Source organism: Staurois parvus, unplaced genomic scaffold (genome assembly GCF_062004578.1).
Source record: "Staurois parvus isolate SC_StPar_1 unplaced genomic scaffold, SC_StPar_1.0 ptg000068l, whole genome shotgun sequence".
NCBI lineage: Eukaryota > Metazoa > Chordata > Amphibia > Anura > Ranidae > Staurois > Staurois parvus.
Window position 1 is genome coordinate 6,372,234 of NW_028317864.1, and position 17,615 is coordinate 6,389,848.

Sequence of the window (17,615 nt, forward strand, 5' to 3'; positions counted from 1 at the left end):
CAGCTTTGCTGGGACCTGTGGTACTTTTGAAGTTCCCACCGTCCTCCAGAACGCTGGTGACCTGAAACTGGAAGCACCTGCCGACCTGCCTCTTCCCCTTGCGTTTCAATGGCCAGAACCAACGCTGCCACGCCCCCGCCGGAAATCTCGCCCACCAGTTCCAGTGTCCTTCACTGGCCAGGACTGTAAAACACTGCAGGAAGCCAACTGATGGCTTCCCATGGCACGGACACTGGGAGACTCGCTCCCCTCCGAGCACTAGAGACACAGCAGGGACCCCCTGGCTGGCCATCGCTCCACTGAGCTGGAAGGGGACAGAAGGTGCTGGCACCCCCCCTCAAACGGCGGAGGAAGGAGCTAGGCTGGTCCACACACACCAAAATGCATGGCAAGGACTACCCCCCCCACTGCAGAGAGCACAGGCCCCCCAGCCCCCCTTCCCCCCCATAATCCAGGCTCCTGCAGCGCTTCCACCATGGCAGAGGAAACACCATAACTGAGGGCATGGTGGAACAGGCAGACTCTTAAATGCGACGGTGTTTCCTGTGATTATGGGTTGAGCTGCACTCTCCAGGAGCTGTGCTGAAAGGCGATGGGGGGAAATTATAACACACACAAATAAATATATACACAGACACACGTACTCAATACAATGGCCAGGGGTGTAGGTTTCTATGCATTACATTTCCCTCAAAGGAGAGGTGATTTTAATAAAGAATTATTAAGAAAGGAAAAATACTGGATATATAAACTTGATACATTGTTCCCAAAGGGGTTAAATGTTGAGTGTGATCTCCAGGTATTTCTGGATAAATAGCCTTATACAAGGATTTCCTATATATCGCCATCTGTGGTGAGTTTGCGGTAATTTTTTATCTCCTTTAATGTTAATAGAACATGATAAGCCTTCCCTCTTATAGATGTGTCCAATTGCCTGTTGGTTTAAATTTGATAAAAGATCAGCTGTTGTGCTAAGTAATTAGCCTTTTTCCCATTGAGAATAGCTGTATGTTAATAAATGTTTAGTGTGATCTCCAGGTATCTTTGGTCAAATAGCCTTATACAGGGATTTCCTAATTAATATCGCCATTTTTTGGTGAGTTTGCGGTAATTATTTATCTCCTTTAATGTCAATAGAACATGATAAGCCTTTCCTCTCTTTGATGTGTCCAGTTGCCTGTTGTTTTAAAAGTGATAAATGACCAGCTATTGTGCTAAGTAATTAGCCTTTTTCCCATTGAGAATAGCTGCAGGTTAATAATTTGCATATGTGGGTGGGTTTAAACCCACTATAAATAGGAAGCTGAAAGGCAGGAATCTCATTGGTCCTGACGAAGCTGAGTAAGATACGCCCAACGGCGAAACGCGTTGACGTCATACGTCAGATACGTCACTTCCGGTCATGCGCATTGGCGATATGCACGCCGACCTACAAGGAGGCAGCCATTTTCACATGCCACGAGTCATGCAAAAGCTGTACAGGCACCATAGAGAGGTCGGAACCCGCGAAATGTCGGCTGATGTAAGCGGTAGTTCCCTGGATCAACATGGCAGTACTTATGAAGGATATTTCTATTTTTTTTTTTACTACCCATGGCACAGGTGGTGAGTGGACTGTTACAAGATTAACGAAGAATTGTTAATTGTTAAGATTGTTACTTATACTATATATACACATCAGAGTGAGAGTACCCAGAGTGACTATCCTCATATTATTTGTCTTATTTCAGGATGGGGACATTATGATGCATTATCTAGATGCAAGATATACAACATATATTGCAACAGGCGGAAGACCCATTGGGCCTCATTCTATTTCAAATATTAAAGTGGTTTGCAGTCCACATGTCGTGGTGAAGAAACCATATAAAGCAGGCCTCTGCTATTTGTATTCATCTCTCCATCAAGACATCAACAGGGACTCTTTCATCTATAAGAATCTTTGCAACTATTTGCGTCTACCACGGGCAGATGGGCCCCAACCACATGTGCCTTTATAGGGTTGTACTGCATGAATCCATTATTACATTATTGGGGTTTATTCCCCCTTCTTTTCATTCAATTTTTTTACCCACATTGCCTTGTATAGGCCTAGGGTTATGTTTCTCTCCACGTGGAAACTGTATTTGCTAATATGCATAGCATGTGATATTATATACCTATGGTACAATTTTTTGAAAACACCTCCTATAGGGAGTGTAACCAATGTGCAGTGCTGCAAATGCTCTAGACCAGGGGTGGGCAAACTTTTTGACTTGAGGGCCGCAATGGGTTCATATATTGGACCCGGGGGCCGGACCAAGAGTAGATGAATGATGTGTATGTGTCATCCATAGTAAGTATAGTAATATTCCCCCATAGTAAGCATAGTAATTAATCCCCCATAGTAATTAATCCCCCATATAGTAATTCATCCCCCATATAGTAATTCATCCCCCATAGTAATTCATCCCCCATATAGTAATTCATCCCCCATATAGTAATTCATCCCCCATATAGTAATTCATCCCCCATAGTAATTCGTCCCCCATATAGTAATTCGTCCCCCATATAGTAATTCGTCCCCCATATAGTAATTCGTCCCCCATATAGTAATTCATCCCCCCTATAGTAATTCATCCCCCATAGTAATTCATCCCCCATATTAATTCATCCCCCATATAGTAATTCATCCCCCATATAGTAATTCATCCCCCATATAGTAATTCATCCCCCATATAGTAAGTCCTCCATATAGTAATTCATTCCCCATATAGTAAGTCCTCCATATAGTAATTCATCCCCCATATAGTAAGTCCCCCATATAGTAATTCATTCCCCATATAGTAAGTCCTCCATATAGTAATTAATTCCCCATATAGTAAGTCCCCCATATAGTAATTCATCCCCCATATAGTAAGTCCTCCATATAGTAATTCATTCCCCATATAGTAAGTCCTCCATATAGTAATTCATTCCCCATATAGTAAGTCCCCCATATAGTAATTCATTCCCCATATAGTAAGTCCTCCATATAGTAATTAATTCCCCATATAGTAAGTCCCCCATATAGTAATTCATTCCCCATATAGTAAGTCCCCCCTATAGTAATTCATCCCCCATATAGTAAGTCCCCCATATAGTAAGTCCCCCCCCTGTGTCAATTCACTTACCTTTGGTCCGCGCGTTCCTCTCGTATTCCCGCGCCGTTCTGGTCTTCAGGGAGGACTGTGAGAGGAGTTCGTCACGCTGCCCCGCCTACATCCTGGCTGCCCCGCCTACATCCTGACAGCTGCAGAGTCCTGACGTCCGAGAGGAGGGAGGGGGGCGGCCGTCCGAGAGGGGGGGCGGCCATCCGAGAGGAGAGGAGGGGAGAGGAGGGAGGGGAGCGGGCGCCCGGCACACAGGAGAGCCGCATCTAAATTTGTAAAGAGCCGCGGCTTGCCGACCACTGGCCTTGCGGGAGCCTAGCTCCGCGGGCCGGATTAAAAGGTCCGCCGGGCCGTATACGGCCCGCGGGCCGTATACGGCCCGCGGGCCGTAGTTTGCCCATTGCTGCTCTAGACTATGGTTGTCATAGCCTTTGCAGCACATATATCCAGACCGGTCTTGGTGTGATTTTAAATGGTTTTAGGTCTGTGTGTATTGTCTCATACTGAGGTGATGGTAAACCAGGGCGATTGCCCGATTGTCAATTATTAATGTGTAATAAAGCATCATTTTTGGAAATTTTCCTGAGTATCACATTCTGTCCATAATGTAGCCGCTTTCTTGTGAATCTCTTTTCACAAATTTCTTTGTTGGTCTGCATATTTTTTGGCTACTGGATGGAAGCCATATATTGGGTGATACAGTAATTTATATTTGAACCTCTAAACCTATTTTTTACTAAGTGTAGGTAAACTAATATTCCCCTAAACATACACCATTTAGGAGACCACAGCATGCACACTGCACTCTCAGTGGACGGCATGCCATTCATTAAGAGAGCTGTGCTGTGTCAGTGAGCTCACGCACAAGCATGGCAGTGAAGTCACCCCAGCTCGACCATTCAAATGGCCAAAGACAACAAACCCAGAACGAAGACCAGATGAAGATGGTATCCTTGTCAGCAGTGAAAGTGCACCACTAGAGCGATCTCTTTCACAGGTAAGTCTGCCATAAAGTGCTAATATGTGGTCCATTCTAGCACATTATGACATTCTTTTTTTTTTTTTCTTTTAAATGCGGTTTACTACTGCTTTAAAGGATAAGTTCATCTTTTGACCAAAAATAATAAATGCACACTTTTTTGCAGGTAAAAAGAATGTGCATTTATTATTATTGGTTACAGAAGCCTGTAAAAGCATTGCACCAGTGATCATCAGATCACAGGTGCCATGCAGGTCTCCTGCAGACCTGTCAGGGATGTACGGGCAAGCCAAACGCCGCTAAGGCTGTCCGGACTTGGCAGTTCATTAATTCACAGAACACTGTGAATGAATGATATGGCTGTGTGGGCGGAGCCCCACATGGCCACGCTGTTTTTAAAAAGTGACAGCTTGTACAGGGCAGCAGCTGCAACATTGGCAACATGTTACATGTTTCACCCTAATAAACAGATTTTTTTTAATTGTGAAGTTTTGAGAGTAAGCATTACAGAAGAAAGAGCACCTTGTAGAGATGAATTAGGTTGTTGTGTGGGAAATGCATAGTTGACACGAAAAGATGGACGTATTTGCTGTTCATCCCCTTCTCTTGAATGTTCTCTGCGATGAGTTTGCTAACGAAGTTCTTGCCGGTGCCGGTCCAGCCATGCAGGGATAGAGCCAGGGGTTTTTTGGGGTTTTCATTGTTCATAAACCCTGTGATTGCTCGGAAGATGACGTCATGGGCCAGGTGCTGCCCAAACAGTTTATTTCCCAAGTCTTCCTGGAAAGCTGATAAAAAGAAAAAGTGTTACAGTGGAGTACCAGGCTACTAAAATGGGAACATAATAGTCTGTGAAAACAGTCCAGGTACATCTTTCTTCCTATAAACCTCCTCTCCTTCTCCCAACCATTAAGAGAATTTTTCTTACTCACCTCCAATGTCATAACTCGGCCTTTTGCCTTCTAAAAACACAAAAAGTAGCCTGCCGTGTCGCCTCCCATTGATGTAGGCCTCCAGTAATGCCCTTGATGTGCACACAATCTGGACAATTAACTAAGCTAAGGAAACAGTCAAGAGTGACAATACAGTTGCAAGAAAAAGTATGTGAACCCCTTGGGATTACATGGCGTTTTGCATGAATTGGGCATAAAAAGTGCTCTGAACGTCATCTAAGTCACAACAATAGAAGAACACAGTCTGCTGAACATAATACTATACAAGCATTAGATGTTGCCATGGTTTAATTGCACATAACATGTAAACATTCACAGTGCAGGGAGGAAAAAGTATGTGAGGCCCTAGCTTAATGACTTCTCCCAGAGCTAATTGGAGCCAGGAGTGAGCCAACCTTGACTCCAATCAGTGTGATGATATTGGATGTGTTGCTGACAGCTGTCCTGCCCTTAAAAAACACACACCTGTTTCGGGTTTACTGGTTTCAAGAAGCACTGTCTGATGTGAACCATGCCTTGCAGAAAAGAGCTCTCAGAAGACCTACGATCAATAATTGTTGACTTGCATGAAGCTGGAAAGGGTTACAAAAGTATCTCCAAAAGCCTTGATGTTAATGTGTCCACGGTAAGACAGACTGTCTACAAATGGAGAAAGTTTAGCACTGTTGCTACTCTCCCTAAGCGTGGTCGTCCTGTAAAAATGACTGCAAGAGCACAGCGCAGAATGCTGCATGAGGTAAAGAAGAATCCCAGAGTGTCAGCTAAAGACCTACAGAAATCTCTAGCACATGCTAACATTTTTGTTGACACATCTACAATAAGGAAAACATTGCACAAGAATGGAGTACATCCAAGACTGAGTTGTTTGGGAAGAACACACAACACTATGTGTGGAGAAAAAAAAGGCACAGCACACCAACATCAAAACCTCATCCACACTGTAAAACATGGCAGAGGGGGCATCATGGTTTGGGGCTGCTTTGCTGCCACAGGGCCTGGATGGATTGTTGTCATTGATGGGAAAATGAATTCCAGAGTTTATCAAGACATTTTGCAGGAAAACGTACGACCATCTGTCCGCCAACTGAAGCTCCGCAGAGGATGGGTGATGCAACAGGACAATGACCCAAAGCATACAAGTAATTCAACAAAACAATGGCTGCAACAGCACAGAATACGCCTTCTGGAGTGGCCCAGTCAGTCCTGACCTCAACCCGATTGAAATGCTGTGGCATGACCTCAAGAGAGCGATTCACACCAGACATCCCAAGAATATTGCTACACTGAAACAGTTTTGTGAAGAGGAGTGGTCCAGAATTACTCCAGATCGTTGTGCAGGTCTGATCTGCAAATACAGGAAACGTTTGGTTGAGGTTGTTGCTGCCAAAGGAGGGTCAACCAGTTATTAAGTCCAAAGGTTCACATACTTTTTCCTCCCTGCACTGTGAATGTTTACATGTTATGTGCAATTAAACCATGGCAACATCTAATGTTTGTGTAGTATTATGTTCAGCAGACTGTGTTCTTCTATTGTTGTGACTTAGATGACGTTCAGAGCACATTTTATGCCCAATTCATGCAAAACTCCACGTAATCCCAAGGGGTTCACATACTTTTTCTTGCAACTGTATATATGAAAATACTAAATACACATGATTTTGCAGGCAAAACTGTGCTGATTTTAAATGCGACAGCAGTTGCAAGGGAGAGGAAATCCTGCAAGCTGTCACAGGGAAGAGGCTCTGGGGGTGGGAAGCAGGTGATTATGAACATGCTATGCGGTGTCACATGTAAAATGTTCCTAAAAGTGAACTTATCCTTTAAGGCCCTAAAGCACACAGATGTCTAGCTGCTACAGTCCTCCGTGTAAAATCTCTGTCACTTTCCTGCAACCAAGTGAAGGGCTGTATTCAGGTATATCCCCAAACACATAAGTGGCACATTTGGGGGAATGTAATGTACGCACATGCGCAGGTAAAAGCAGATGCAGAAGTATTACACAGAAGTATTACACAAGTATGACTCGTACAGCCATTCACTTGGATAGGTGACTGTACAGGCTGTGGGAAAGTGCCAGAGAAAGTATGCTAAAGGACTGCAGCCTCTAGAAATCCGTGTGCATGAGGCTTTACCCGAGTCACAGAATTATTTTTTTAATGATAAACACAGAGCTGAAACAAAACATTATGGAAGGTGAACAATTGTACCTTTCTTTAAAAAAGATTTAGGGATTCCAAAGGATCTGCAGCTATGGGAGACAAGCCACCAATCACAAGGCCCCAGCATTATCATATGTGCCTATTCAAATACAGACTTTCTGAAAGTCAGTATTTGCAGGAGGTTGTCTGTAGCTTCTACAGGGCGGATTTGGTAAGGTTGGTAGAGCTGGGTATCTTATGGATGTATTCCTCAGCTCTGCATTCATCCTAAAACTCACATACAGCTCTATGTTAAAATAGAACTAAAGGCAAAACTTTTTTTTTTCTAGTTTTGGATGGAGTGGAGAGGGATTAGACAACCCGTCATGTTTTTATTGCTGTCACCCTGTATTCACCCTCTCCATTTTCCCCAGTGACCAATATCACCAAGAATGAAAGAAAATCCCTAAACAATGAGTTGTCACCAGAACAGGAAATCAGGACTTCTTGCGCATTCCGGTGTGTTTGGCAGTGCATTCAAATTCCAGTAATTCTACAGGCTAATTCTTTTTGTTTAACTAACAAACATGTTACACAATGCTCAAAAAAATTAAAGGAACGCTTTTTAATCAGAGTATAGCATCAAGTCAATTACACTCCTGGGATATTGATCTGGTCAGGTAAGTAGCAGGGGGGGGGGGGTGTTAATCAGTTTCAGCTGCTTTGGTGTTAATGAAATTAACAGGTGCACTATATGGGCAACAATGAGACGACCCCCAAAACAGGAATGGTTTTTACAGGTGGAGGCCACTGACATTTTTTTCCCTACTCATCTTTTCTGACTGTTTTTCACTAGTTTTGCATTTGGCTAGGGTCAGTATCACTACTGGTAGCATGAGACGATACCTGGACCCTACAGAGGTTACACAGGCAGTCCAAATCCTCCAGGATGGCACATCAATACGTGCCATTGCCAGAAGGTTTGCTGTGTCTCCCAGCACAGTCTCAAGAGCATGGAGGAGATTCCAGGAGACAGGCAGTTACTCTAGGAGAGCTGGACAGGGCCGTAGAAGGTCCTTAACCCATCAACAGTACCGGTATCTGCTCCTCTGTGCAAGGAAGAACAAGATGAGCACTGCCAGAGCCCTACAAAATGACCTCCAGCAGGCCACTGGTGTGAATGTCTCTGACCAATCAGAAACAGACTTCACGATGGTGGCCTGAGGGCCCGGTGTCCTGTAGTGGGACCTGTGGTCACTGCCCGGCACCATAGAGCTCAATAGGCATTTGCCATTGAACACCAGAATTGGCAGGTCCACCACTGGTGCCCTGTGCTTTTCATAGATGAGAGCAGGTTCACCCTGGAAACAGGTGACAGACGTAAAAGGGTCTGGAGAAACCGTGCAGAATGTTATGCTGCCTGCAACATCGTTCAGCATGACCGTTCTGTTGGTGGGTCAGTGATGATCTGGGGAGGCATATCCATTGAGGGACGCACAGACCTCTACAGGCTAGACAATGGCACCCTGACTGCCATTAGGTATCAGGATGAAATACTTAGACCCATTGTCAGACCCTACGCTGGTGCAGTGGGTCCTGGGTTCCTCCTGGTGCACGACAATGCCCGGCCTCATGTGACGAGAGTATGTAGGCAGTTCCTGGAGGATGAAGGAATTATTACCATTGAATTGCCCCCACGCTCGCCTGACCTAAATCCAATAGAACACCTGTGGGATATCATGTTTTGGTCCATCCAACACCGCCAGGTTGCACCTCAGACTGTCCAGGAGCTCAGTGATGCCCTGGTCCAGATCTGGGAGGAGATACCCCAGGACACCATCCGTAGTCCCATTAGGAGCATGCCCCGACATTGTCAGGCATGCATACAAGCACATGGGGGACAAACTACTGAGTATCATTTTGAGTTGCTGCAATGAAATTTCAGCAAAATGGACTAGCCTGCTGCATCATTTTTTCACTTTGATTTTCGGGGTGTCTTTGATGGTAATGACTGAATTCAAACGATGGGGCATCCTTACGTTCCTAATACATTACCCAGTCCAGTAGAGATATACAGCATGAGGTTTTCTCCATTGAGATCTGATGTATTTTCAGAGTGTTCCTTTAAGTTTTTTGAGCAGGTACTTATCTGTTATGTACAATGGTTTTGAACAGAGCAGTCCTGATCCTCCTCCTCTTGGGTCCCCTGCCACTCCGGGCTCCTCCCCTCTGCTAAATGCCCCCAGAGCAAGCCGCTTGCTCTTGGGGTACTCGTGTGTGCTTGCTCCGGAGCCACCTTTATGTGTCCAAAGGACACAAAGAGCATGGCTTGCCCCCCCCAATGGCTGTGATTGACAGCAGCGGAAGCCAATGGCTAACTGAGAGCCGTTGCTCTCGTGCACATTGATGGATTGAAATTGGGATCAAGTATGTATAAGGGGACTGCACCTTTACAACCACTTTAAGTGTAATGGTTTTGCACAGAGCAGGCCCGCTCCTCATTGGATCCCCCACTGGTCCTCCTGTTTCCTGCCGAGTGCCCTCTAGCAAGCCACTTGCTATGAGGGCACTCATGCGGACTTGTTCCTGAATTGTGTTGACACAACACAGTGCAGCTCAGTCCCCTTGCCGGGTGAAAACGCGTAAATGTGAACCTGTACCATAGGAAATCATGTTAAATCGATTGTAGTGCGTTTCTGCAAAACGCTGAAAACACTTGCGTGTGAACCTAGGGTCAGTCTAGTCAGCGTGATTTGAAAACGAATTCCTGCATTACTTTTTCACCACTTCATAGACTATGCCCTGGTTCACAATGAATGCGACTTTGAAATCGCATTACTTCACTTGAAGGAGCATGATTTCAAAGGCACGGATCAGTGCGATTTGTACCGCCAATTTCACTGCAGCTTGTGACTTCATTTAACAGAAGTCAATACAATGAAATCGGAGAAAAAAATTAGTGCAGGGAGTATTTTTGAAATTGAACTTCCAACTGCGCTGATCGACAGTGCCATAGGAATACATGAGACGGGACTTCAAGTGCAATTTGTCGCACCGGTGTGAACCAGGGCTAAGATAAATGGCACTAAAACTGCACCGGTGTCTACTTTGAAGTCGCCCTTTTACCACTTCCAGTCCGGACACTTTTACCCCCTTCCTGTCCAGGCCAATTTACAGTTTTCAGTGCTATCACACTTTGAATGACAATTGCGCGGTCATGCAACACTGTACCCATATGAATTTTTTAGCATTTTTTTGAGATAAAGCTTTATTTTGGTGGTATTTATTCACTTTATTTGCTTTATTTTTTTTGCTATGTAAATGAAAAAGTCCAAAAATTTTGAAAAAAAAAGTGTTTTTCTTTTAAAATTTTGCAAATAAATAATATTTCATCATAAATCTTGGCCAGAATTTATTCTGTTTTTTTTTTTTTTTTTTACTAAAAAGATAATAACCCAAATTAGCTTATAACCAAAAATTATAATTTTTAAACTTTTTTTTTTACATTTTCATTTTATTATATACATATATATATATTTTTTTACATAATGTCACCTTAGCAGTACAGTGTTACCATGGTGACACTGTACTACTTGTGGGGGGGGGGGTGATGAAGATTTTTTTTTTTTTCCTACACCGATTGCTTTTACACCCATAAAGGCTGTAAAAGCAATAATTTCTCCTAATCTCTGGCTGCATTCTTGCAGCCGTTGAGAACTACTGAGTGAGCTGTGATTGGTCAAAGCTTGTCACATGGTACAAGGCTGTTGTGAATAGCCTTGTACCATGTGACCTCTGTGATCATTCACAGATATCACACATAGTAAGCAATGATGTCAGAAGTGACATCTTGCTTACTACTCTGCATGTGATCACTAATTGGCCAATCAGTGATCACACGATTGGGACCGCGTACAGAGGTCCCGTACGACGATTGGTGTTCCACTGTGTATGGAGGACACAGCGTGCACCGGATCGCGGTGCTGCGCACTCCCAGGGAGCGCTCACAAGCAGGGTGCGGGGAGGCCGTTTATAAACGGCCACCCACCCCTGCACTGCCACCGTCCGGCCGTTTATATACAACGGCAGGACGGGAAGTGGTTGAATGTGACCAAATCGCACCATTTTGAAAACGTATTAGTTGTGAACCAGGGCTAAGCTCTCTTTCACACCAATGGGATGACAGTTCAAATCGCATGACATGCCGCAGCCTACTTGTGCCTATGGAACTGGTCAAATCAGTGAGTCCAACTTGCATTGATTTTGAAAAAGGTCCCTGCACTATTTTTGTCGATTTCATGTGCAACTTGCATAGACATGTGTGCATGAAGTGGATGAAATCACACTGACCGGTAGCTTTGATATCCCATGACTTCAGCTGAAGTAGCGCGATTTCAACGCCGCATTCTGTGTGAACACAACACTAGATCTCTTGGCTGTGAACCTTGCAAGGCCCCAGTCACTCTGTGTAGCGGGAACGCGCTTTCCTGCGTCTGGCGTTTGTGCATTTATTACGTTTCCACACCTCGCCCACAGGACACTCACTCACATGGGCTGTCCTACGCATGTCAGAGATGCTCCTGCAGCTTTTCAGTCGAGAAGCGTTACGTGTTTTTTCAAGTCTGCAATCTGTCTTTGGGGGGGGGCATTGTGAATTAATGGCTCCCAAGCGCCTGCTGTGCTGTGATTGTGTGATTTCACATACACGGAGTGTGAATGGAGCCCATTGGCTGAGAAATAATGTCAGGTTTTTATTGCCGTCTGTGTCCCCGTTGTGGAGATTCACCCTCTCTATCTGAACAGGTGACCACAGTCACAAGTGGAAACCCTGCATGTCAGACTTGTCACCAGAATATGAAGAGAGGGGAAATCGTCCAATGGGGAGACCTGCTCCAAAGACAACCAGGAGGGGGGTTCCAGTCACTTTGGCTCCCACTTCCTGTTGTGTCTCCAGGACAGGAAGAAGTTGTCACCAACTACCCCAACTTCTGTCTGTCCTCACCCTCCAATCAGTGATCAGATTCCTGGATATAATAGAGGAAATCACAGACAGATGATAACCAATTCCCCCCCATGCTGGGCTGTGTAGTTCCCCAGTCGGCCCGCCCCTCCCCCCTCACCTGTACTGTTATAAGCGTTCTCCTCACAGCACTCCACTAGACGGCCGCAGTAGAAGCGGGGATAGGACAGGTATCCGGTCAGTGCAGAGACGGCGGCTATGGCTACAGCTGTGGTGATCGGCTCCAGGGCCAACACAGCCGACAACAGGGGACCCAACAATACCCCCAGACACAGCCATGACCCCAGGAGAGAGCGCCGAGCACCGGCCATGGGAGCTCCAAACCGCGCATGCGCCTCCCAGGCTGCCTGTATTAAGACCTGACCTTGCGCAGAACTCTCTTCTCAAAGGCGCGCTTCCGGTGTGGATCCGAGTGGGGTTTCTGCTCTACTGCGCACTCTCCTCAGTTTCGTTTTCTGAGTTCAGGTAGTATTTCTTATGAGGAATGATTCCAGTGCCATGCATTGCTAAATCTACCCCAACCTGTCATTCACTATGGCCACAGTGCGGCCTCCGGCGGTTATTAGCGTTATTACTGCTCTCATTATTAGTAATAATAATAGTACTCATAGGGATCATAGTTGTAGTAATGATAGTACTCATAGGGATCATAGTTGTAGTAATGATAGTACTCATAGGGATCATAGTTGTAGTAATGATAGTATGAATAGGGATCATAGTTGTAGTCATGGGCAGACTGACAACTCATGGGGCCCCTGGGCAATAGAGGATCATGGGGCCCCTGTGTCCTTGCCCAAACTCAAAAAAGCCTATGAAAAAGGTACCAGGGGCATCTTATGGGCCTCCCTACTGACCTCGGGCAGTGCCCGAGATTCCAAATGGTCAGTCCGCCGCTGGTTGTAGTAATGATAGCACTCATAGGGATCATAGTTGTAGTAATGATAGTACTCATAGGGATCATAGTTGTAGTAATGATAGTACTCATAGGGATCATAGTTGTAGTAATGATAGTACTCATAGGGATCATAGTTGTAGTAATGATAGTACTCATAGGGATCATAGTTGTAGTAATGTTAGTACTCATAGGGATCATAGTTGTAGTAATGATAGTACTCATAGGGATCATAGTTGTAGTAGTAATAGACACAATAATATTAGTATAAATGTTAATAGTACTAGTGATAATAATAGTAGTAGAAATAGTGATACTAATAGAAGTAATAATAATAGCATACATAATAACAATGGTAATAATAATAGTAGTAAAAGTAATAATTATTGTTATAGTAGTAATGGTAATATTATTATTATTATTACCGTATTTTTCGCTCCATAAGACGCACCTGACCATAAGACGCACCTAGGTTTTAGAGGCAGAAAACAGGAAAAAAAAATTCTGAACTAATGGACTGCAGACACAGTACAGGGATGACCAGAGACTGCGGACAGCACAGGGATGACCAGAGACTGCGGACAGCACAGGGATGACCAGAGACTGCGGACAGCACAGGGATGACCAGAGACTGCGGACAGCACAGGGATGACCAGAGACTGCGGACAGCACAGGGATGACCAGAGACTGCGGACAGTACAGATGACTGCTGACCTTTGGGGAGGTGGGGAGCGGGTACCTGAATTTGACAGGTACCCGCTCTTCCGCAGAGTTTTTGTTTGATCTTACCTGTTCCTCGATCCAGCCGCGCGCTGTATTCCCGGCTTCTGTAATGGTGCTCGGCATGACAGCCGGGTGCCCACTGCGCATGAGCGAGAAGCACTTGCGCTTTGTGATTGGTCCGGCGGCTTTTGGGATCTGTCATGTGTCCCAGGTACCGCCTTACCATTCACAAAAAGCACCGCTTCTTGCGCATGCGCACTTGGCACCCGGCTGTCATGCCCAGTGCCCACACTACAGAAGCCGGAAGACAGCGCGCCGCTGGATAGAGGAACAGGTAAGATCAAAGAACAAAGAAGTAAGAGCGGGTACCTGTCAAATTCAGGTACCCGCTCCCCAAAGGTCAGCAGTCCTCTCCATAAGGTCCCGCTGCAGAGCTGAGCGGCCGGCCCGGTATTCTGACACGGCCGCGGTGGAAATACCGGACCGGCCGCTCCATATTCGCTCCATAAGATGCACTGATATTTTCCCCCCTTTTTTGGGGGGGAAAAAAGTGCGTCTTATGGAGCGAAAAATACAGTATTATAAGTAGTGGTACTAATAGTATTCTTACTACTAAGATGATTATTATTTCATCTTTCATTGTTAGAAAAAAAAACAAACCAGCCATTTCCTCATTTACTATCAGTACCAGCCTCTTCCTCATAGCTCCGCCTTATTGCGAGGGAGATCTGGAGCTGCATTTCATATATCGATGGATCTTTTCCTGTACATCTTGATTTTCTTGGTGCTTTAGGCCTCTTTCACACAGGCGTTCCGTATGTCCGTTTACAGATGAAAAACGGACACTCATGTATTTCTATGGACTAGCGGATGTAAACGGATTATCATATTTTTTTCTGTTAACCTCTTCCCTACCGCGCTATATCCGAAAGACAGCTACAGCACGGTTGTCTAGTTCTGGGAAGATGTCATTTCTAGAACGTGGCCCCAGTGCTGCCAGTGATCACCTGTGTCCTATGGACACAGTTGAGTACGTGATACGGTACACAGCCAATCATAGCGGCCTTTTACCATGTGATCAGCTGTGTCCAATCATAGCGTCCTTTTACCATGTGATCAGCTGTGTCCAATGACATAGCAGATCACCGGGTAAATACAGTTGCCGATTATCGGCTGCACTTTCCTCACGCAGTCACAGCATGAGGAATGTACTGCTGGTAACCAGCAATTGTCAGAGATGTGATCGGCACTGATGATCAGTGCCTATCTGTGCCACCCACCTGTGCCTATCAGTGCTGCCTATCAGTGAAGGAGAAAAATGACCTGTTTGGAAAATTTTATAAACAAAGAACTTTTTTTTTGTTTTTAATTTTTTGCTTTTTTTTTTTAATTTTTTGCTCTTTTTTTGTATATAGTGCAAAAAATAAAATACCCAGCGATGATTAAATACCACCAAAAGAAGCTCTATTTGTGTGAAAAAAATAATAAAAATTTCGTATGGGTATAATGTTGCATGATTGCACAATTGTTATTCAAAGTGCGACAGCGCTGAAAGCTGAAATATTGGCCTGGGCAGGAAGGGGGTATAAGTGCCCGATAGGCGAGTGGTTAAAAAAAAACAGATGTAAACTGATCTGAACTGATTTATTTTTGGGAAAAACATGACTAAACTGATGAAAAAAACGGAACGTCCGTGTGAAAGGGGCCTTACCTTGTCTGCAAGATTATCAGTTGCTATCATGCAGGAGGTTTGTGGATTTCTGTGGTGGTTTAGTCTGGTTTTCATCATGACTGTGGTCATTGCACTGTGGAATATCAACACCTGGATCATCCTTTTACATTAAAGGTAACACCTTAGTCTGGGTTCACACCTAAGCATTTTCTGTTGTGTTTTGCATAAATGCACAGCACTCCATTAAACATGATTAACTATGGAACAGGTTCACATCTCCGCATTTTCACCCGATGCGTTTTTTGGAAAGGGTCAGGGACTTTTTGAAGCGCAAAACATTTCATTTTTGGTTCTATACATCAATGAAAACACTGCAGAAAAGCATCTAGTGCATTTTTGATGCGTTAATGCGTTTTAATCTGCCCAGCAACAAGTAAAAAAACCCTGCAAAACACATAAAAAACGTGCAAAAACGCACTGCAGAAACCGATCAAACAAACTGCATAGGTGTGAACCTAGCCTTAGGGGTTTGGTGGGCATATCTCTGGCTTGCTTGGAGATTAAATTAGTTTTTATGTTATTTTTGCATTGTTGACCTTATAGTGTATTTATCTCCAAAACATTTGAAAATTTCAGATAGCTTGGGGAAGGGTTAGAACCCGTGTCAGATTTTATTGCTGTCTGTGAACCCCCTGGGAGATTAGTGCCCATACACACAATAAGAAATTCGTCAGAAAATCTTTGCAGAACCACTGATCGAACAATTTTCTCTTCATTGATGAGCAGGATGTTTTAACCGATAACGATATTGTGAACGAAAAAATCTGGTTGAACAAAAGTGAAAAATGTCGTTTCGAATACGAACGACTGATTTTCTATGCGGTGGTATGATGGTCATACGAAAAAAATCTATCAAGCGCTATCACGCATGAGCGGAAACAGAAGATGACCCGGATGGTTATGTCCAAGGAATCTTCGTAAACACGAACGAAAAATCCAAATGTTAAAAGTAGATTGGCCGAATGAGATAATGAAACCAGAATTCTGCAGATTATATTTTATGTATCACTATTTATGTATATAGGTCATGTAATAAACTATATTATACTCATTGCTGTTAATTGTTGTGTATATCACTCGTTATGGTCGGAAGTTCGTGGCTACAAGGTCACACGCACACTGCATCATTTCTACTTATACGGAAGACGTCAACACTACGTATTGCCCGACGAACGATTTTTTTTAGATTGGTTAATGTGGGCCACGATTTCGACCAACAAACGAATGCCTCTCAGTTGATTTTCTAATTGTTTATTCCCACCTTTAGGCTTCATTTATACCATGCTTGCATTAAAACTGATGTGCAGATTTCACTTGCAGAGACGTCAGTTTTCATGCGAGCCGCAATGAGTTTTATACATGTTGCAGATTCCTGCGCAGAAAAAAATCTGCACATGATACTAGTATTGTAGTGTGAACAGGGCACATAGGGAACAGTTGATTTCATTGTGCCCTTGCAGAACATGTGCAGAAAAACTGCCGTCTCCGCACCATGGTGTGAACGAGGCCTAACCCTCACAATTTATCTTGGTCACCATTGTCTTTAGGAGAGCGAGTGAGTGACATTCCTAACTAACTTGAACCTAATGTAACCTTTAAAATTAATATTTAACCCTTCACGTACTCTGGTCAGCCCTCCCCAACAAATACTACCACCCTCCACTAGTTAAAATATAACCAAAGGCAAAACTTTTTTTTTTTTTTTAGTTTTGAGTGGAGATGGAATAGAACTCCTGTCAGGTTTTTTTCTTTTTTTGTGGTCTAGCTTCACTCTCTCTGTTTATCCTGTTTGCCGTTCTTATCAAAAGTGAAAGTAAAAGAAACCCCATAATTTAGTTTGTCCCAAGAAATATAATAGAGGGGGAATTTTTCCAATAAGAACACTGGTTCTGGTGACCTGGGGGTTGCCAAGGAATTCCCTTTATTTGCAGGGATTTTCTCTCACTTCTTGTTTTGGCTATAAGCCGGGAAGTGAAGGTAAATCTCTCCAATGGGACACAGATGGCAAAAAAAAATAAACTGACAGGCATTATAACCCTCCCTTACT

General features: G+C 44.1%; 2 protein-coding genes across 3 annotated transcripts in view; one reads left to right on the forward strand and one right to left on the reverse strand.

Annotated features, from left to right (window-relative positions):
• The window catches only part of LOC149469515 (torsin-1A-like), a 36,112-nt gene extending 23,531 nt beyond the window's left edge, over positions 1–12,581 (reverse strand). The window contains exons 1-2 of the mRNA XM_089669069.1: positions 12,322–12,581; positions 4,633–4,898 (exon numbers count right to left, since the gene is read on the reverse strand). Coding sequence (XP_089525195.1) covers positions 4,633–4,898; positions 12,322–12,532 — 477 coding nt within the window. The 5' untranslated portion in view covers positions 12,533–12,581. The remainder of the gene's footprint in view (positions 1–4,632; positions 4,899–12,321) is intronic.
• PTGES (prostaglandin E synthase) overlaps positions 12,567–17,615 on the forward strand; it is a 256,421-nt gene continuing 251,372 nt past the window's right edge. For both annotated transcript variants that reach the window (XM_089669075.1, XM_089669074.1), the window contains exon 1: positions 12,567–12,686. The gene's annotated coding sequence lies outside the window, so the exon portion shown is untranslated. The remainder of the gene's footprint in view (positions 12,687–17,615) is intronic.